We start from the raw sequence: 23,004 nt of genomic DNA, 5'->3' as shown, positions 1-23,004 counted from the left end.
GTACACCTGCTGAATAGCCAGGGCACAGCACCAGCTGCATGTGCTTCTCAGGTATTTTTCTAAGAGCAAAGTTCTACGGACATTTTATTAACGAGCGAAGAAGAGAGAAATGCCTACAGCAAATGTTTCCATAAGTGATCATTACCTCATGTTACACTTGTGAGGTATTATTGGATAAAAATAACATGTTGAGAATTTTTCCTTTTTTCTTGAATTTTCATGACACCATGCCATATTGTGTTTTTTTTTTTTTTTTTTTTTTTTTTTTTTGACAGGCAGAGTGGATAGTGTGAGAGAGAGACAGAAAGAAAGGTCTTCCTTTTTGCCATTGGTTCACCCTCCAATGGCTGCTGCGGCCGGCGCATCTCGCTGATCTGAAGCCAGGAACCAGGTGCTTCTCCTGGTCTCCCATGTGGGTACAGGGCCCAAGGACTTGGGCCATCCTCCACTGCCTTCCCGGGCCATAGCAGAGAGCTGGAAGCGGGGCAACCGGGATAGAATCCGGCTCCCCAACTGGGACTAGAACCTGGTGTGCCGGCGCCGCAAGGTGGAGGATTAGCCTGTTAAGCCACAGTGCCGGCCACCATATTGTGTTTTATACTGTGGTGGAACATGTATAACCTTTGGGATCAGGCAAACTCAGATTCAAATTTTGGTTTGTTCTTCCTTCAGTAAACACTGGCCTAGTGTCTGTCTTAGTGCATTCAGGCTTCTATATCAAAATGCCTTCAACTGAATCATTTATAAACAACAGTAATTTATTTTTCACAGTTCTGTGTTTAGAAAGTCCAGGTTTAAGGTGACAGCAAATTTGGTGTCTAGAGAAGGCTTGTTTCTCATAGATGATGCCTTTGTGCTGTATTCTCACACAGTGGAAGAGACACACCAACTCCCTCTGTCTTTTTTCATAAGGGCACAGATCCAACCCATGCTACTTACTCCTCATCATCTAATCACCTTTTACTGCAGTTGCATTGCGGATTAGGTTTCTGCCTATTAATTCTGTAGGGGACACACTCAGGAGAAAACAATGTGTATGATCATATTATAGATATTGTATCAAGTCTAGAAGATGGGAAAATAAATAACACAGGTGTTTTGTCACAGAAGGTTCATAGTGATGCAGAGTGGAAGATGGGCAGTATATACTCCACTGAAGGGAGGGGTGGGAGAGGCTTCCTGAGGGGATGGATAGCTCCCTCTGATTCATTTTCTGTATCAGTAGAGAAGGCATAATTATAATATCTTTGGCTAGTATGAACAGATTTTAAAATGTTAGTGGAAAATTGGAATTAAATTATTATTAAGTTAATTTATTTAACTGCATAGATTTTTCATAACATATTTTCATGAACTTTATGAAGGCCTCTTGTATGTTATTGTGAGGATAACAACAATAAATACATTCAATTTTTTAATGTCTGTGATATATGATTCATTCAATGGCTATCTCTTATTTTTCCATTGTTGATTAAATTATTAATAGAATTGTTAATCCACCTGCCACGTAATGAGTCTTACTATTTCATTCAATAGTTAGTTAGATTCCTTTCTTAATCCCCGACTGTCCAGAATCTAATAATCAGCTCCAATAAGAAGTTCTGACAACAAATCAAGTAGTCCAATAATTTTGTTTTCTTCTGTTTGGCGATGATACTGTGATCAATCTTGTTTGAAAACATTTACCTTCCTTTTCTATTTGAATATGTGATCAATAGTAAGTGTTAAATAGTAAGTGTTACAATTTTATTAAAAATACAACTTTTACTGTTTTGACCATTATTCTGCACATCTGCATGGAAAAGCTTCATGTACCTTATAATTCTGGTGTTTTCATTAAAGCAATCTAGCTAGGGACCAGTGTTGTGGCTCATTGAGTAAAGTCACAGCTTGGAATGCTAGTCTGAGTCCCAACTGCTCTGCTTCTGGCCCAAATTCCTGCTAACGTGCCTGGGAAAGCAACACAAGATGGGCTAACTACTTGGATCCCTGCTGCTCATGTGGAAGACATGGATGGAATTCTAAGGTTCTGACTTTTGCCTGGCTGAGCCCTAGCCATTTCAGCTATTTGGGGAGTGAACCTGTGGATGAAATTCTCTCTCGCTGTCCTTCTGCTGTTCAAATAAATAAATCTTTTTTTTTTTTTAAAAAAAAAAAAAACCCTAATTTGGGGAAATTTCAGAAGAGATGGGAAGGCAACATTTTCCTCCTTTAAAAATCCTACAGTTATTTGTTTTTTCTTAAAGCTGAGCTAAAAAATTACTTAGATTCCTTTGTGTAAAACATAGACAAATTCAACTTCTGACTTTATGCAGAAATTGCAACCATTTCATTCTTGTTTTCCTTTACATTTAATGTAAATACCTCCCTCATTTGGTCATGCTTAGTAAAAGGTTTTCTCATCAATTTCTAAGGTTTATTGGAGCATTGGAGGCAAAGTACACTGTAATATCAGAGACAAAAAAGAGAGGAAAAGGGAAATGAAACATACCAAAAATGATTGAGAACAGGCAAACCCTCTCCCTCTAATGCACTTCTTCCTCTTAAAATCCATTTCATGAGTAGCAACTTAGAGAAAAGTCCTCCGCACAAGAAATGACAGGAAGGACATTGGAAGAGCAATGTGCTTCATGCTTACCTTACTAGAACTGCTCTCAGGTTGTCTTTCTAGAACAACATGGTAAGCACACTGAAGATCTATTCTGATAAGCAAGTTGCCATGTGTTTGTTCAAGGTGTAATGGATGATACCCAAGTGTCCTTTCCATCTTAAGACTCTGACTTGATGTCCTTTTTTTCCTATGCCTGTAATCCAGTCCTTTAAATCTATCTATCTCTTTAGTGGGCTGCTGAATACTAGCCAGCCCCCTACTCCCTGCAATCTGCCCCACTGTCCCAAGCTGTCAATCTTGGGGCAAGCTTTGGCAAATTAGTTAACATGCTGCTTGGGATGCCGGCGTCCTGTATCAGAATCCAGGTCCGAGTCCTCGTTATAGTCAGATTTCAGCTTCCTGTTATTGTGCACCCTGGAAGGCAGCAGGTAATGGCTCATGCAGTTAGGTGCCTGCCACCCAAATGAGAGACCTGGATTGAGTTCCTGGCAGCTGGCTTTGGCTTGATCCAACCCTGGCTATTATAGGCATTTGCAGAGTGAACCAGCAAATGGGAGATCTCTGTGTGTTTGTCTCTGTCTCTGTTTCTGTGCCTTTCAAACAAATAAAATAAAAAATAAAATTTAATGAAACAGATGAAAGCAGACAAACAAAATCTCCTAAGCCTGGGAGCCCTTGAGTTGTTTACTTCAGTAAAAAGGACTTTGTAGATGTAATTAAATTCAGCATCTTGAGATAGGAAAATTATTCTGGATTATTGGATGAGTCCAATGTAGTCACAAGGTTCATTGTGAAAGGGAGACAGGCAGGGATTAGAACTGTGAGCTCTGAAAGCAGAAGAGACCATCATCCAAGGAATGTAGGTAACCTCCAGAAGCTGAGAAGGCAGGGAATGGAGTCTTTCCTGAGCCTTGAACGGCAGTCTGGCCCTGCGGACACTTCGATTTCTGCCCACTGAACCTCTTCTGGGACTTCTGACCTCCAGAATTACTAGAATAAATTTTTATTGTTTTAAGCTGCCAAATTTTTTGTAAATTTGCTTTTATTTAGAAATTTATTTAGAATTTCCTTATATTTATAAAACTTTAGGATTCAGAAATCCTGGATTAGTCTGTGTAACTTCTTGTACTTTCCCAAGTGAGGTAGAGCCAGGAAAAAGCTAATAAAGTCATATAAAGATTGGAGTTCTGTGATATACTAAGATTAAATGTGAGTACTAGCTCTATCATCCCATCATTTGCGAGTTGTCAGTCTTCAGTATTGTCACATATTTTTGTGTCAGTTTTTTCATTTGTAAAGTTAATAAAGTCACAATACCTCTTTTATAGAATTAAAGTGCTCACCACTCACCAAAAACATATTAGCTTCCTACCCCAACGTCCAAGCATCCCATAAATGCTCTCCCGAAGTTACTTCTCCTGACTGCTCTGTTTAGAATCTGGGGAAGGGCATGTTTAGGCTTTCAGGGAACCATGATCAACAGTACAGTCAGAGGGAGATAAGAGTTACCTGCAGTTTGAGAAAGAGACAGGCATAAGGCATTTGCCTGAGGCTAGGTCCAATTTTCTCAACTTCTGACTTTTCATGGTTTTGTTCCTGTGGTATCAAGTCTATTCTGGGAATCCCACAGGGACTGAGATCACTTCTCTTCATCACACTGAAGTTTATGAAAGCACCAAGCTGAAATGAGAAATGGATACTTCAGCCCATAAAGTAGATTTTTATCACATCCAAATCTACCCAAAGGGACTGGCTTCAGTTAGCTGATTATTCAGGCGTTTTTCTTGATGTAGAAAATCAAGGACAGTTGTAGTCTTTTATTGTTTGATATTTATTCATGATATGTATACATTTGGGAGAGGGGAAGAGAAAGGGCACCTTTCCCTTTAAGAAGGAGCACCAGGGTTTTTGTGAAGCAGAAAGATGAAGGGTATTACAAAAATGGCTAATGCAGTGATATCTAACTACTTATTATTCTGATGCTACTTTCAGTGTTTTAGCTCCTTTCTTCTGAATATTTCACGGGATGAGATGAAAAAACATATATATTTTTTAAATATCTCCATTTGCAAGATGTTCCTGATTTCATTTGCTGCCTGGCTTTTCAATATTGTAAACCCATCACTTTGGGAATGGATGCTCCAGAGTGTGCTATTTGTAGCATTCAACTCAATATTAGTTTTATTTGCAGAGATGAATGAAATCTAACATGTCAATAAATAATGCCTGTAGCAATTTCTATGAAGACCAAAGCATTCCTATTGGCAGAGAGTCACTGTTGTTTGGTGGGAAGGCAGTTTCCAGAAGTGATATCCAAATCTGAGCCTTGTCCCGCTTCTCCCAGCCCTGTGACTTTGGTCAATAATCATAGCTGTCATGTGTGAATAAGCCAAGAAGATGTAAAGCCTTTCCATTTTCCAATTGACATGATGTAGTATAACCATTCCCTCCCTAAAGGGGAGAAAATATGTTCCCATAAAAGCAACCTGATTTCCATGCATACATGCAGTTTCTGGGTCTGTGAGTTTCTCAGAGAAACGGCAACAATACTATATCTATATCTGCATCTCTCGACTGAGAAAGATCTATATCTAGGAAGAGATCTGTTGTATGATATTGGCCCCTGGGTTGATGGAGACTGAGAAGTCCCACCATGATCTGTGCTTTGAAAGCAGCAAAGCAGTGGTGTAGTGGAAGAAGGTAAGGCTGGAAAGCTGATGCTATAGATTCGAGTCCAGGCCTAAGAGCCTGAGAACCAGAAGCACTGAAGTCAGAAGAGCAATGTCTTTACTCAAGGAGTCATGCAGAGAGAGGGTCAATCCAAATTTCTTCTGCCCTTTATTCTATTCAACACCACCCTCTTCTGTCCCCATCACCACCAGACTGGGTGGTCCTCCTTGCACCAGGGTGGGCTGTCTGCTCTCAAATGTTAATTTCAATTCAAATGCTATTGTCTTCTAGAAACATCTTCCCAGAGACACCCAGAAATAATGTTCAATCAGATTATCTGGGCATCCCTTGGCCCAGTCAAGTTGACAAATAAAATTAACCATCATAGTAACTAAGTGTTAAAGCAATGGCTCAAGATGGATTTTTCTTTCCATTGACTATGTTGTTTCCTAGAGAAAAGTTTAATTCAAATAATTAAACTCTGTGGGTCTCAGTTTTTCCCCCTATAATGTGTTGACATGGACACACCAGTCTACATGCCACATCACAAACATGAATCTAATAAGTGATGCAGATGTTGTTGGTGAATGAAATGTGGCATCAAGAGCTTTGTGCCACTCAGGGCTGCCATGCTCTAATTGTTGATTCTGTTGAGGCATGAAAAAAAATTAGTTTTTCTAGATTTCTTACTGTTGAAAAGAAGATGAATATCTAGATTTTTTTCATGTAAAGTCTTCCTGTAATTACATAATGCAGAACTGGCAGAACTAAAACCCCCTTCTATGGTTTGCGTGGTGAGAGGAGACAAATTAACTTCTGCTAACTCAGGTGTACATAAAAGCATCATTGTCTCAAGTTATTTTTATTAAGAAAAAACAAACAAACTTGTTTTTGGTGTGGAGGATTCATTAGATTCATTGATGTTTCAGTTTATGTCTAGGCCAATTCATAACGAATTTGGACAAATAGGTAACCCCTAAATAAATAACTGAGATTAAAGCTCTCTCTACAGAAATCCTTGCAGGCGAAGATGATGATCATGCATTTTGTTTTTATACCACAAAGGGAGCAACTATTGTTTTCACTCTCGGAATTGGTGTGAATACCAAACAAAGATAAATGGCAACTCATTTCAAAAGAGATTTCCTTTATGATATTTGTGAGGTTAAACTTTTTCATTCAAGTTTAAGAGTGATGACAGGTATGGATCTGGACATTTTCTTAGTAATAATCGTGGTGTTGGTACCATGTATCAATAACAATTGATAATGATGAGTATGTTCAAAATAAAAAATACCATTCCCTGAGTGTTACTTGTTCATCAGTACATGTTAAAGTGTTTCCATTCATTAAATCATTTAATTTTTGTGAATTCCCATGACGTAGGCATTAGTGTTCCTATTTTACAGATAAGAATTGAAACTTACAGAGGTTAAGTAACTGGTCCAAGACTATTCAGTCACTAAGAGGGCAGTTCAAACAGGTTCTAATCAAGTGTATCGGGGGAAAGGGCCAGACAATTTTAATAATTTTAATTGAGTACCTATTACGTGCTAAGTTGTATTCTGGGTTCTTAGACTGAGTGAAGTAAACTAAGCCTCTGCTCTAGAGGGGCTATATTTTATTGATAGGGTTAGACAGTGAATCAGTAAGCATAATTTAATGTCCAGCTGTACCAGATACTGAACACGAAAGACTCAGGTGAGAGGGTTGGGACACTGTTTTACAGGGGGTAATGCAGGAAGGTCTGCGGAGGGAAGTGGGTGACATTTAATCAGAGATAAGAAAGCAGCAGAGGGGTGAGCAATGGAGTTTCTAGAATTGTCCATGTGACAGCTCCTCTCATGGTGGGACACACCACTCAGTTCTAGAACAATGTGGTCCTTGGTTGTTTGTATCTTCCTGGGGAAAGAGCATAGAGTTAGGCAGGACCACATTCAGGTTCTACTGTTACTCAGGTTCCCAGAGTTATTTGAGTACCTTAAGTTTATATTCAAGCCATAATTTCCTCATCTTTAAAATCTAGATAGTAATCCTTATTGGTGGTTACAGTGAAAGTTGTTTTTAGTCCATAGAGCTGCATATAAATGTGCAGTAATCATTCAATAAACATAATTATTCTGATCATTTGGTTTTACAGAGGGAATGCATAAATTCCCCTCAGAGTTCCACACTTCACTTTCAGGTTGAAACAGTGTTTTGTGGTCAAAGTGTGGGAAGGAAACTGCTTCACTGAGAATCACCATTCACCTTCAGGACCAAAAAGAGGTGTCGTGTGTGATTAGAATGGAAGTAGATGTAGGAAAATAAGCTAAAGAAGAAAGCTGGTATGGATAAAGTGAGTTTTCAAATCATGTTAAGTGCAAGAATGAGAATTCAAGAGGTGATCTGAGACCAAGGCAGAAGCCTGTGCTTTGCAAAGGCCCACAGCCCTGATTCTGCTGGCTTGTGCCTGCAATTCAAAAATCACTGTTCCTCGAGCCAGGTCGGCCTGTTGCCTGATCATCCAGTAATCCGGGCCTTGACCCAGTTTGTCTCCTGACTCGGAGCCAATTGCTTTGTCTCTGCCTTCTGGGACAAGTAAAAGAATCTCTATATCTTGCCCACCCCAAAAGAATCTTTTTTAGACTTAAAAAAATAATAATAACAAAGTTTAAAGTGGCCCTTGTGTGAAGTAGCTTATTGCTAAGTGTGGGAGTGTAGTTTGGTAGAGGCAAACTTCTGAAATCACAGCCCCTATCTCAGCAGCAGTGAGTGGTCTATGGCTCTTTGTGATTTACCAACAACTTGATACTGGGGATGGCGTGGCAAGACAACATTGTGCGTCAGAGTCTCAGCTTGGCTAAGGTGAGGGTAGGCCGGAAGGGTGTGCTCCTGGGCTCTCGTTTTCTAGCTTTGTTGAATTTCAGCTCTGTCATCTTGTTGATGGCCCTGATCCTCTTGGAGCCTGGTTTCCCTGTCTATGCATACAGCAGGAATATCATGGAAGCTATGTGACAATTAAATGAATGTAAACTTATTATGCAGCAGTATGTCTACCATGGACAGTTGAAAGTGTTTTATTTGTTTCACTAAAATCTTTGCTTACAACAGGGATTCCTGGAGTTATTTGGTCCCTGATGGTTTAGGAATACCCCTGGGCCAGGGCACCATTTGAGGAGCCTCTGTCAAACCAGTGCCAGGCTGAATAATCAAGGGCTTGAATGGAAGCTGAATAACTCACTGGCTTTGCTTCTGCTCCAGAGACTAACCCCACGCCGTGCTGACCCTGTGAGGGGACCGGTTTTTGGCCTAATTCCAGGAACAGTTCCAGTGGCTGCACAGGCTCCAGAATTGTCCCAAGATGAGCAAGTGACTCAAGTGCTTACTGTTTCACTGCAGTGTCAGCCGGGACACTGGTCGGCTCTTTGTTGACCTGCTGGTCTCCTTTACAGCCATTCCCATCCCTTTCCAGAGCATTTGCGTTTGCTGCAGGCTGTTATGAGCCTTCCAGGCATCCCTAAGATGCACCTTTTAGTGTTCAGGGAAGAAAAATGGCCCTTATTACTATCAAGGCCAGCACATAGGACCAGCGAGCAACAGATCCCAGTGGCTTCTCTGGGCTGTCTGCGAAGCTTCCATCCTTCATGACGTTATCCCCATGGTAACCCACAGTAAGGGAGAAGAGGGACAGTGAGCCTGAGAGGCTATTTTTAGATTTCTGGCTGGATGCTTTAACAAATCTGTTGAAAGAAATAAATGAAGCAAATGTAGAATTTTTTTTTTTTTTTTTTTTTTTTTGCCAAGGGCAATACAATTTAGCATTCATAGTATAAAACTGGAAAACCCCTTGGGAAAATAATCCTACCTATCAGTACCTCTAGGAAGACCTACTTCCAAACCATAGCAAAAAATTGTGCAATCGCATCTGTTTTTAAAGAACATTTTACTTAATTGCTTATTCTAATATATAACCATATTTCCCATTCAAATTTGCCCTCAGTGAAATCTCAGGCCTCAGACCAAGAAAGCTGGCAATGATTCGGCGTATTATTGCTCAAAATATGAACTACATAACCCTGGGGGAACCATTTATTTAGACTGTACTACTAATGGCACTCCCTAGGCTTGTACAGTGTACATCTTGGACAAGTATGTGAACTGGCCTTTCGCCACTCATTTTTTTAAAGTGCAAAACTGATTCAGTAAAACTCCTCTCATCCTCCCTAAAAGCCTTGAGAGATTTCCCATTGCTCTTAGGTTAAAGGCCCTAGATCTTTGAAGTGGCTATAAAATACAACATGTATCAACCCTGCATACCTGTCCAGAATAATTTAGTACTATTCTATTTTTCCCTCTTTGTATTTGAGGAAATGACCTTCAAAGACTTTCAAACATGCCCTCTTCCTCCCATCTCAAGGTCTTGGCACTTACATGTAATACTTCTAACATCTTTCTCTACCTAGTTAATTTTTTATTAATTCCTGCTTATCCTTTTAAATTGAACTCTAATTTCAGAAAATTCTTTCTTGACTTCTAAGACAAGAGAAGATTCCTCTTAAACATGTTCTCCTAACTACTTGCACATTTCTTCATAGTACCTAACAGTTAGTAATGCTATCCTTATTCAAATTTTTTATTTTTTATTACTTCAAGCTATGAGCTGCATGTTGATAGAGAATTGTATTGTTTATACACCATTATAGTCCTATTGCCTTGTGTTGTGTTTGGCAAACATTCTAATGACTGAATGAATGACTAGCACTTACTTTGAAAAAAATATAAACCCTGTTTATCTTTCAAGCTGTCTATGCGATTACAATGGAGTTTCTCAAAATATAGTGTGCATACAGTACAACATCCTTTCATATAAAAATTTTTACAAGATACAATACCAAAGGAAATTTCTTAAGAATAATAAAGGCCATTCATGAAAAGCCCACAGCTAATATCGTAACTGGTATAAGTTGTCCACTGTTACAACTTTTAATATAACACAGTATTGGAAATCTTAGCCAGGAAAAGATATGAGAATGGAAAATAAAAGGTATCATACTTGTAAGGGAAGAAATAAAATTATCTCTGTTTGTAGATGACATAATCCTATATGTACAAAACTCTAAACACATCACTAAAAACAGAACAACTAATAAATGTATTCATTACAATGACAGTATATAAAATCAATAACAAAAATTGATTGTATTTCATTATGTTAATAATGGTTGATCAGTAACAGAAATCAAGGAAGCAATTTCATTTATTATAGCATCAAAAAACCCTCAGAATTCTTAGGAGTAATTTAAATAAAGATATGGAAAATCTTTAGATGAAAAGCTATAAAACATTGATGAAATAAATTAAAGATATAAATAAATAGGAAGATATGCTATGTTTGTGCAAAGGAAGAATCATTATTATTAAAATGTTCATATTACCCAAAGCTATATATAGATATCTCTATCAAAATTCCAATGACAATTTTCACAGAAATAGAAAAACATTCTAAAAAATTCAAGTGGCACCACAACAGACTGTGAGCAGCCAAAACAACCTTTGAAAAACAAAACCTATTTGGAAACATTGCACTTCATTATTATTTCAAATTGTATCAGAAAACAGTACTGATCAAAACAGTGTGGTACTGGTATAAGAACAGACACACAGGCCAATAGAATAGAATAGAGAATAAAGACAAAGAAATCCTTTATACAACCATATGTGGCTGCTTTATTTTTGACAAGGACACTGAGAAGACACAAAAGGGAATAGTAGTCTTCATAAAATGATTGGACCCTTATCTTATTGATATGCAATAACCAAATCAAAATGGGGGCTGGCACTGTGGCTCACTAGGCTAATCCTCTGCCTGTGGTACCAGCACCCAGGGTTCTAGTCCCAGTTGGGGCGCCGGGTACTAATCTCATTTGCTCCTCTTCCAGTCCAGCTCTCTGCTGTGGCCCGGGAGTGCAGTGGAGGATGGCCCAAGTGCTTGGGTCCCTGCACCCGCATGGGAGACCGGGAGGAAGTACCCGGCTCCTGGCTTCAGATTGGCGCAGTGCTGGCCATAGCGGCCATTAGGGGAGTGAACCAATGGAAGGAAGACCTTTAACTCTGTCTCTCTCTCATTGTCTATAACTCTCTCTCTGTCTCTCTCTCTCACTGTCCAACTGCCTGGCAAAAAAAAAAAAAAAAAATCAAAATGGGATAAAGCCTAAATTGAACACCAGGAATTGTAAAACTTCTTCTTCTTCTTTTTTTTTTTTATTTTTTAATTGCTAGGCAGAGTTAGACAGTGAGAGAGAGAGGCAGAGAGAAAGGTGTTCCTTCCGTTGGTTCACCCTCCAAATGGCCATTACAGCTAGCGCACTGTGCCGATCAGAAGCCAGGAACCAGGTGCTTCCTCCTGGTCTCCCATGTGGGTGCAGGGCCCAAGCACTTGGGCCATCCTCCACTGCCTTCCCGGGCCATAGCAGAGAGCTGGACTGGAAGAGTAGCAACTAGGACAGAATCCGACACCCCGACCAGGACTAGAACCTGGGGTACCGGCACCGCAGGCGGAGGATTAGCTTAGTGAGCTGAGGCACCAGCCCAAGAAATTGTAAAACTTCTAGAAAAAAATATAGGGGAATGTCCTTGATATTGACCTTGTTTAACAAGGAATTTTTGGATAACTCACTGAAAGGTCAGCCAACAAAAGGAAAATTCAAAAAATTGGGTTATACCAAACTAAAAAGCTTTTGCACAGAAAAAGAAACAATCAACAAAATGTAGAAGCAGTCAATGTATTGGGAGAAAATATTTATGACTCATATATTGGACGAAGGGTTAATATCCTAAGTACATAAAGAGCTCTCATAAATCAATGGCAAAGAAATTTAAATAACCCAATTGAAAAATGGTCAAAGAACCTGAATGGACATTTCTCCAAAGAAGACATATGAATAGCTCACAGGCATACAAAATAACACTAAAATCACTAATTATCAGGGAAATGAATATCAAAACCATAGTGAGATCATATACATGCTAGAATCTCTACTATCAAAAAGATGAACAATTGGGGCAGTGCTATGGTAAAGTGCTAAGGTTAAGCCATCATCTGCAGCGTTGGCATCCCATGTGAGCACCGGCTTCAGCCCTGGTTGCTCCATTTCTCATCCAGGTCCCTGCCGATGTACCTGGGAAAGCAGCATAATACTGCCCAAGTGCTTAGGCCACTGCACCTTGTGCCTGGCTTCAGCCTGGCTCAGTCCTAGCCATTGTGGCCATTTGGGGAGTGAACCAGCAGATGGAAGATATCTCTTCTTGTGTCTCCTTCTTTTTCTGTAATCCTTACTTTCAAATAAATAAATATTTTTTTAAAAGGTGAAAGATAGCAAATCAGCAAGGATGTGAAGAAAAGGGAATGATTATGCACAGTTTCTAGGATTGTAGATTGGTGCAGCCTTTATGGAAAACAGTATGTATGTCTCTAAAGTTTTGAAAAATTGAACAGCCATGATTTAATAATCACTCTTCTGGGAAATACCCAAAGGAAATGAAATAACCATTTTTTAAACAAATCTGTATCTGTATATTTATTAAGTATTATTCACATAGCCAAGATAAGGATGCAACTTAAGTGTCCATTGACGCATAAATGGGAAAGAAATTATGGTATATAAAATAGAATATTACTCATCCCTAAAAAGGAAAGTAGCCTAAAAACACTGCTTGTTATAACATGAATGAAGCTAGAGGGCATCATGCTAACTAAAATAATTGGACATGCAAATAAAAATATGGTATGATCTCATATGTGGAATATAAAAAAAAACTTGAATATACAGAAATAAAGTAGAATGGTTGTTTCCAGTGGCAAGAGTGGTTGTTGAGGGGGATAGGGAGATCTTGGTCAAAGGGTGCAAAGTTACAGCTATATAGCATGAATATATTCAGATATCTAGTGCACAGCATGAGATTTAAATTAATAATATTGTGTTGTGTACTAGAAATTTGCTAACAAGTGGGTTTTAGATGCTTTTATTACAAAAATGTTAGCTGTGTGAAATGAATATGTTAATTTGCTTCACTGTAGTAATCATTTTACTAAGTATATATAAATGAAAACATTACATTGTATACCTTAAATATATACAATTAAAAATATGTAGTGTGTATCCAAATTCCTGAGGGAATTTTATAAACTTGTTAAAATGTGAATTCTGCATCAGTGAATCTGATGAGGCCTAGGATTTTGTATTTCTAACCAGTAGCACAACTTGGCTGCACAATAGAATCATCATAGGAGCTTTAAAAAAAAAAAAATCCTAATTCTGAGGTCCTACCTCTGTTGATTCTCATTTAATTGGTAAACCCTTGCCATGGAATTTGGGAATTTTCAAAGGCTCTCGAATATATTTTAATACCCAGCATTCTCAGAGATCAGCTCATTCCAGGTAAAGCTCCTCTTCAAGAACAGATAAAGGGATGTCTTTGCTATGATACCCGAGGTGGCATCCAGCTGGGTCACCTGATAGGAGTGTATCTTATTACTATGCTTTAAATGCATATGGCTTATAGACTTAGGGAAGTGGTGATAGGGTTGTTCTGTGATCAGAGAGAATCCCAAGTGAGGTGGCTAATGTGGCAACAGACTAGTCCAATAAAGCTTTCCTGTTTCTATGCAATGGGGAAGAAGTATTTTTTATCAAATATTTCAAAAGTAAATGTAGCTGTTGAAAGAAGTAGAACATTCTGGTAGAACTAACTATGGTTAAAACAGCTTTTGCAGCCCAAGGAACTACACATAATTACACAGATAATATGATTAGAGAAAGGAGAACTCTGGCGCTCTTCCAAAAGCTGTCACATCTGCAGTGAGTTGCTCTGCCTTGCTGTGAACATGAAGAAGAGCCAGACTCCTGCAAATTTAGCTATTCCCCCTAAAGATGAATTCTTGTGAGTCTAAAGCAAGTAACAATTCTCTCTTCTGTCATTAATTACCCCAATTTTTCTGACTTATATTTGTTTGGTTTTATCTTAAAAAATTCCATGATAATATTTTTCTCTGTGTAAGTTAGAAGAGTACTATGTTGTCAGTCCCACACTAACTGTTTTCACATTCACTCTTGCTTAATATCCTCAGTACACCATAAGGTAGCTATTATTATCACATTTTACAGATGAGGAAACTGAAGTTTAGTAGCTTATTAACTTTCCAAGGACACCACATGTGGCCCTGGCAGAGGCCGGATATATCTGATATCCAAGCCCAGCTTCTTTCTATTTTAATGGTGGTAAATTCGCAAGTTTATGTCATATTTAGCTTTCAGGACACATTGGTCCACTCTTTTAAAACATTTATAATGAGGTGTTACCATATAGACATCAGAAACTCACCTATAAAAATATAGATCTTAGTCTGCTACATAAAATAATCACATCTGACAACAGTGGAGTCATATGCCTGCAAGCCAACCATTGCCTAAAGCTCTGTAAGGCTTTCCTCTCAGAGATGCTACTTTTGTTGCCTTCCCCAATATCTCCTTTACTCCTGACCTGCCTTAACATTTTTTGTACCTCTTGGTCATTCCAGGCCTCTTGTTTTCAAAAATCAACCTTTACACTGTGTTGAAGGAAGAATGATTCTTCCATCTGTTTCCTATTTTATCAAGGAACAATCACCCTCTCTTTGGAGAGGAGGCCATGCTCTTGACATGTTCATGGTGTATGTATTTCTCTCTATCTATTTGGCTTGCAACACAGTGGGCTGATTTCAACATAAAGCAATGAAGCTTAGTGCCCTACTCACTGTTTTTAACATTTACTTGCCTGGAATGGTTTCCAATCAAGGTTTTGATGTCACAGGGAATTTAAAAATTGTGTGGTTGTGTTTTTAACTTCGATAACCCTTTGAAGACCTTTGTCTTATGGTATAGTTGTGTCCTGTTCGATCTCCTTCAGGTAAGACTGGGATAAGGAAGAAGAGGAGCTTTCCTGTTGATGTCAGGACCTGTCTGGTGTGGTCTTTCATGCACACCTGTAGTGTTGGCCAGGACTTTCCAGGAAACCAGCGACTGATTTTTGATTTAGCAGAAAACAGGAAAAGATTCTCACCACTGTCACCTTGGTTTTGACACTTCCCCAGTGTCTGACTTCTTGTTTCCTTTTCATGCTCACTTGGATGTTGGCTTCCATGAACTGCCATTCTAGGACATTCCACCTTTTATTCCTTGTGGCAGAACCTGCTCAGGGTATGCTGGATCTCTGTCAGTCAACAATATACGTTGTGCTATCTAGAGTTCAGAAAAATCCCATGCTGTAGAGTTTGCTATTCCTGGGAAATTGTGACTCTAAAGACATATTATTTGCTAAATTTATAAGTAGAAGAATTTTCAACTGGTTAAATACTCACCTTTACTTTTGTATAGCATATTTTACTTTGTGTTCAAGAGGCAGATACAGTAACTAAACAATGTCCACAAAATCAAAGAAAATATTTCAAACATTCATTATTTTACCACATGGCGTCCCATTTGAGACATCATTGATTTAAAGATATAACATTATTTGATATGCTACTGTGAAGGGAAAAAAAAATGCCATTTCAATTACACTGACTGTTAGCTTTATCCCAATTGCAGATGTTTTAACTTTAAAAAGACACATATTAGAATTGATAAATGAAGTGCTCATTCAACTTTCATTGCATGTATTTAATGTATGACATTTCTAAAACTCATTAGTTGCCTTAAAATAATGAGTAAAAAGGTAAAAGCACATGTATTTACACTACAATGTTTTCTTTTCAGCAACCTTCGGCTGACCTAGAGTTTGACCGTGTAGTGATTTATACCACTTGCCTGCGTGTGGTAAGGACAACCTTCGAAAGATGTGAACTCGTTAGAAAGATCTTCCAAAACCATCGAGTAAAATTTGAAGAGAAAAACATTGCTCTGAATGGTGAATATGGAAAAGAGTTAGATGAGCGATGCCGTCGAGTCTCCGAAGCTCCTTCTCTCCCTGTTGTGTTCATTGATGGCCATTATCTTGGGGTGAGTACTCTGTTGTGTACACTCTCCTCTTTTATGAAACCTAACCATTGCTGGCATAAATCTATAAGCCATTATGATGTGGTAACTTGCACCATAACTACTGAGACACCATTTTGGGAGGTCAAATTAAAGAGAATGAAGCATTGATTCTTATCCCAAACAATGCCCTTCCATAGGGCTCATCCTTGCTGAAGTGCAGTGGAGCGTATCGGCATGAAACTCCTTTTCAAATACGAATCCCTTTTAAACATGTTCAGTTGACTTGAGTTTTGCCTAGTGAAGCTTGACACACAGAATAAAAACTGCTCTTTTTAGTACAAGGAAGAAAAATGGAATATTTACAAGACATACATTTGTGAATTCTTTTATAGCCCATTATCGAACAGTTTGTTTCCTACCTAATGAACCTAAGATGACAGTCTTGAAATGAAATCAATAAGACATGGGACCTGGAGCCAGCATTTTATCTATCTGTTGTTGAAAAGTTTTCTTGATTTTGATAATGCAGCAGTATGAGACATAAATTCAGGCCAGAGTAAGCAGAGAGAAACCCCAGAACAACAACAAAGCATGCCTGTTTCATGTCTCTTTGACTGATACTTTTGGTGTAATTAACCCCCATTGATCTATGAACATGCTTGGGAAAAAAGCCCAAGGAAAGGGCTCTGGAGAGTGCACTTGGAAAGGGTGAGAGATAGGAGCCAAGGGGTACCCTCAACCTGTTGATCTCTGGAGCTGCCCGCTTGATCACTTGCCACAGAACAAAGAGGCTGTCAAACAGCAGATAGATACTTGGAGTTGTTTTGTCTAACCTTGGCCTTAACCGTCAGCTTTCAGGGGATGTTAGAAAAATCCATAGCATGAGATTCTCATGTTTTCTTTCAGGGGATCTGTGTTCTAATATCATATCTCCAGCCATAGCTGTTAGAGGCAGCCTGTCATCTCATGGAAAGATAAATGTGGAGAAGCTGTAAATTCAGTATCTATGTTGTTATGCAATCTTACATTTTGCCAGAGTTGGGCATAAGACTACATCCCGAAGTAAAGAAATTTGGAAATATTGATCCTCTTTTTTACAGTATAGTTCAACATATACTCTTGGGGCAGGCTTTTGGCATCTGCGTCTCATATCAGGGTGCCTGGGTTCCACCACAAGTTCCACCTCCTAATTGAAGCTTCTTGATGGTGCAAATTCTGGGAGGGATTGGTGATGGCTTGAGTAATTGGGTTCCTGCCACTGACATGGGGGACTTGGATTGAGTTCCGAGCCCCACCCCTCTTCGTTGGCCATGCCCAGCCCAGACCATTGCTGGCATTAGCAAGTGAATCAGTAGATGGGCTTGTTATTTTTGTTTCTTTGTTTTTCTGTCTCTCTCTCAAAAGATCTACTTAAATATTCTTGGTTCGCAGAAAAGGACCACAATGACAGTATTAATAGAGATAACAATAATAATTGTAGTACTACTGTAGTGCACTCTTAGCTTTACACCTGATGTCTCATCCTACACTCAGAATACCCATAGACATCAACTCTTGTAGGGCATACCAGTTGAGGCAAGCACTGGAGTCAGGTGGCCTTGTTTCAACCCCCTACTCTGGTAATTGTCATGTGCCTCTATGACTTGGTTTCCTTATTTGTAAAATAAGAATGAGACTGGAACTTAGCTTATAGGCTAACTGTATGGATTTTATACAATAATACATGTTCCTGTACCTGGAACAAGTCATTTTTAAATAAATAGTAGCAATTATTATCTCTGCATTTCAAAACAGAAACTTTCATTTCTTTGCTCCAAGTGACAAAACTGGCTGTTACAGAGGCAGGAGTCAAAGTTATGTCTGTTCTGACACCCCTGACCCTTGCTTTCTGGCATCTCATCTTGAAGGGAGAGATCTTTTGCTGTTTGCTGATGCAGTCTTTGCATTAAGAACAGGGCTTGGGACAAAGAATGTGCTCAAATGAATATGCATTGACTGGATATATCAATTATGCTATATTGCTTCATCTTCTGTGTCCCTCTCTTCCTAAAGAAGGGATCTGTGAAAGTCAACTACATCAAGGAGAACATGACTTGAATGACCATGCACATTTAGTTTTTAATTTGGAGAAAATTCTAACAATGTGAGATATTTCCAATTGTGAACTACCAACTTCTGTGAAACTGACAATTAAAATTATTGAGCCACTGCTTGCTCACAGAGGTATACAGTTGGCACCACATGACACATTTCTTTTAACCATGCATTTCCCCATCCATAAGCCAAACTGCTTATCTTCTTCCTACTTCTGAGACAATACAACAGGCTATGATACCTGTCCTATTATTTGTTTTTCAGTTGGAGGGATAGAAAGAGAGGACAACAGATAAATGAAGTAGAAGGCATGCTTCTTTCTCAATTGCTTTTTCTCTGTGATCACTTTCTTGGTAGCTTAGAAATGGTGGCTTAGTAAAGGAAGCATGGCGCAGGTGCTGCCTTGCTGCTTCTGTAATTTGAAGGTAATGCTCTAAACTTGGAGAGAATCCAGAAAAAAGAATTGTCCCTTCTCTTTTTTTCTTATAGAATGAGAGTTACTTCTGAGTCTGTAATTGAAAATGGCAAACACTCCAGAACAACTTATATAACAAATTCCTCTCCCACTACAATAGCTCCTTCATTTAAATTCCAATCCACAATTATAAATGGAATACATTGTGGGAATTGTAGAGCCTTTTTCATGAACTATTCATGCATCTGAAATGGAAGGATGCCCTCTGCTGGGTTTTGGCACATGGTGAAACATAATTTTTAAGGCAGGAAAGAAGCTGATGTGGATAATTCCTTAACATCTGTGGTATTTTAAAACAGTTGCATGAAAGTGATAGATTTAGTTTAAATTTAGATGGGTGAGAAACAAATCAAGATGCACAAATCATCTGTGAAATACAGCTTTCTTTAAGGAGAGAGACAGAGGAATAGAGAAACAGACTGCTAGAAAATGCAGTGGATGGAGACAGAAAGAGAGGCATATGGAGGCAGACTGGAGAAGACAAGGAGATAGGGCAGGCACCAGCTGGAAGAATTCAGTTGTCTTCATTTAAGTGAAATAGAGTTCAACCAGCAAGACAGAAGAATTGAGAAGGAGACTATGCTCTGTTTCTTCATAATATCCTTCTCCAACCATGTGAAAGACTGAAGATGGAAGCAATGAAACAGTCAATGGAAAGAAATTACTTGAGAAGGCAATTCTGTGTTACTCTGAGATGTTCCATTAGGGGGGAAAAAGATAAAATTCAGCTTGGGACTTAATGAAGGCAACTGTTCTTTTCACTTCAAAATTTTTATTCAGAAATATTGTGTTTCAATAATTTGGACATGAATGATTTTAGAAATTATAATAGGAAATAGGTTAGAAATATAATTTATCTACACCAACCATAAAACTCTACAGTGGGAATCCACAAACCACATTGGACTTGAGCTATAAAACATGGAAGGAATCTAAATGGAGTCTCTCACAAAGAGAGAAAAATAGAAGGACCATAGATCTGGGTGGACTCAAACTAGCTGACTAGCTTGTATGGGGGTAAAACTGGTTGATAATTCAATATCTATTTAAAGTACTGTTTTGTTCTGTTATTATTGAGCTCAGTTAACTTATAGAAATACAGACATTATGCACATCTCTAAGTTCTGGTCACAAAACTTCCCAGCAGAAATGGGCCCACAGGGGATCTTCTGCCATAACCACGAAGCAGGCAACTCCAGACTCACTGCTGTCTGTGTTTATACCATCAGGCAGCATCCTCTGACCTTGGCCCTTCTTTCACCATAATTCTGTTCCTAAGTAAAATCTCAAGTGAGTGTCTATGATGAGCTATTACTAAATAAGTCAAACATTAACCATGGGGAAGTGTGGAAAATGGACTTTTTCATTGTCTAGCATTTACAGTGCAGGAAAACATTCAGGAAGGAAATTGGATTGCTGATTGTCTGAGCCCAACTACGGTAACCGTGGGATATGCTCTTTTTATTTTTTATTTTCTTCAATCAAGGTATAATTGTACTCATTTGAATGATACAATTCAATGAGTTTTGACAGTCTTGAGAACATCAGCACATTCAACACATTTGGAATTTCCATAACCTCTAAAAGATCCTCAGTCATTTGGCAATTAGCCACTATCTCTATCCCAAGTCCCAACTGTTGATCTTTCTGCTACTACAGTTTTCTGTTCTTGTAATTTTTTGGTCTGATTTTGGTAGAAGGCTGATTTTGACTTCATACAATGAGTTTGGAAGTATTATATCTTCTGGAATTTTAATTTCTGGAGGTCTTTATTCCTTGATTTGTATCTCTATGTCTATATTATTTTTCTTTCATCTGAAAGTCTTCTTATACTTTATTATTGCAGTATAAGTTTGCTGTACATGAATTCACTCATCTTCTATTTCTGAAAATGGTTTTACTTCATTTTTTAAAATATATTTTTGATGGCTGTAGAATTTTACGTTGAAAGTTTTTTTCTTTCAATAATTTAGAGCTACTCTTCTGTCTTCTCTCTTGCATTATTTCTGATGAAAAATCTGCTGTCATGTTTATTAAAGATTTAATTATTTATTTGAAAGGCAGAGTTTCAGAGAGGCAGAAAAGAGAAAGAGGTCTTACATCTGCTGTTTCACTCCCCAAATGGCCATAATAGGCTAGAGTTGGGCCAATCTGCAGCCAGGAGCCAGGAGCCTCCTCTGGAACTCCCATGCAGGTGCAGAGGCTGAAGAACCTGGGATTTCCTCACTGCCCTCCCAGGCCACAGCAGAGAGTGGGATCTCAAGTGGAGCAGCCAGGACGGAATTAGTGCCCACATGGAACACTGGCACTGCAGATGCTGGCCTCACCTGCTACAGCACAGCGCAAGCCCCTACCCTCATCTTTATCTTTGTCCACTGTATACAATGTCTCTTATATATGTCACGTTGACTTGCTTTTAATAATTTTCTCTTTATCACTGGATTGGATTATCTTTTTTTTTTTTTGACAGGCAGAGTGGACAGTGAGAGAGAGAAACAGAGAGAAAGGTCTTCCTTTTTTCTGTTGGTTCACCCCCCAAATGGCCGCTACCGCTGGCGCGCTGTGCTGATCCGAAGCCAGGAGCCAGGTGCTTCCTCCTGGTCTCCCATGCAGGTGCAGGGCTCAAGCACTTGGGCCATCCTCCACCGCACACCCAGGCCACAGCAGAGAGCTGGACAGAAAGAGGAGCAACCGGACAGAATCCAGCACCCTGACCGGGACTAGAACCAGGGGTGCCAGCGCCGCAGGCGGAGGATTAGCCCATTGAGCTGTGGCGCCAGCCTGGATTGGATTATCTTAAATCTTGGTTTAGTTCTTTTTGTTTCTTGTGCTTAGTGTTCATTGAAGTTCTTGGATCAGTCGGTCTACAGTTTTTAATCAATTTTGGAAGCCTGTATTTAATGTTACAGGCAACTGACAAACTTTCTCCCATATTTCCTGCAATGAATGAGATTTCCTGTTGTTCCACATCCCTAGTGATGTATGATGTTGTCAATGTGCTGGATTTTCATCATTCTCATAGATGTGTGGTGGTTTCTCTTTGTTGTTTTAATTTACATTTCCCTAATAGCATACGATGTGGAACATCTTTTCATGTGCTTATTTGCCATGTGTGTATCCTATTTGATGAGATGTCTTTTAAGGACTTTGGTCTAAATTTTAGAGGGGAGTTGTTTGTATTATTGTTAAATTTTAAAAGTTCTTTGTGTATTTTGGTTGTTAGTCTTTTATCAGATATTCTTGCATTCTGAATATCAGAATGATGCTGGCATAACAACTGTTTTTATGTCCTTAACTGACAGTTCTAATGTCTGTGTCAATTGTAGGTTAGTTTTAATTCATTGGTTTTTCTTCATAATTATGAGTCATATTTTTCTATTTTTATTATTTACTTGGTAATTTTTATTGGTTGCTACTTTTTAAAATTTTACCTTTTTGGGAAAAATGTTACTTGTTGGGTTATTTTGTAGTTCTGTAAGTATTCTTTTGATTTTGATTAGATAAAATTATCTTGAAACAGTTTGATCTGTTGGGTTTTAAGATATTTTAAACAGTGCCAGAGCAATGTTTAGTTTAATGCTAGTTGCTTTTCAGTTCAGTATCAAGAACTTGGGAGTACTTTATCCAGTACCCCAATAATTATAAAGGTTTCAAGTCTTGTTGGTGCAGACAGGTACAATTTCAGGCTGTCCTCTTTAATCCGTTCGGGTAGTTATTTTCTTGTTCTGGAGTAGCTTTCTCACATGAATGTACTCATCAGTGTTCTGCTGAGTGTCCAAGCTTAGCCTTCTTTTTTTTTTTATTTTTTATTTTTTTTGACAGGCAGAGTGGACAGTGAGAGAGACAGAGAGAAAGCTCTTCCTTTTTCCGTTGGTTCACCCTCCAATGGCCGCTGCGGTAGGTGCGCTGCGGCCGGCGCACCGCGCTGATCCGATGGCAGGAGCCAGGTGCTTCTCCTGGTCTCCCATGGGGTGCAGGGCCCAAGGACTTGGGCCATCCTCCACTGCATTCCCTGGCCACAGCAGAGAGCTGGCCTGGAAGAGGGGCAACCAGGACAGAATCCGGTGCCCTGACTGGGACTAGAACCCAGTGTGCCGGCGCCGCAAGGCGGAGGATTAGCCTAGTGAGCCGCGGCGCCGGCCCAAGCTTAGCCTTCT

At 39.0% G+C, this 23,004-nt stretch overlaps 1 protein-coding gene across 1 annotated transcript in view; it reads left to right on the top strand.

Annotated features, from left to right (window-relative positions):
- GRXCR1 (glutaredoxin and cysteine rich domain containing 1) overlaps positions 1 to 23,004 on the top strand; it is a 136,883-nt gene that overhangs the window by 58,703 nt on the left and 55,176 nt on the right. Inside the window, exon 2 of the mRNA XM_062213254.1 lies at positions 16,057 to 16,299. Coding sequence (XP_062069238.1) covers positions 16,057 to 16,299 — 243 coding nt within the window. The remainder of the gene's footprint in view (positions 1 to 16,056; positions 16,300 to 23,004) is intronic.

The sequence above is a fragment of the Lepus europaeus genome, chromosome 16 (assembly GCF_033115175.1).
Source record: "Lepus europaeus isolate LE1 chromosome 16, mLepTim1.pri, whole genome shotgun sequence".
NCBI lineage: Eukaryota > Metazoa > Chordata > Mammalia > Lagomorpha > Leporidae > Lepus > Lepus europaeus.
The sequence above is the reverse complement of the archived record's forward strand: the minus strand, read 5'-3'. Positions and strand labels throughout refer to the sequence as shown.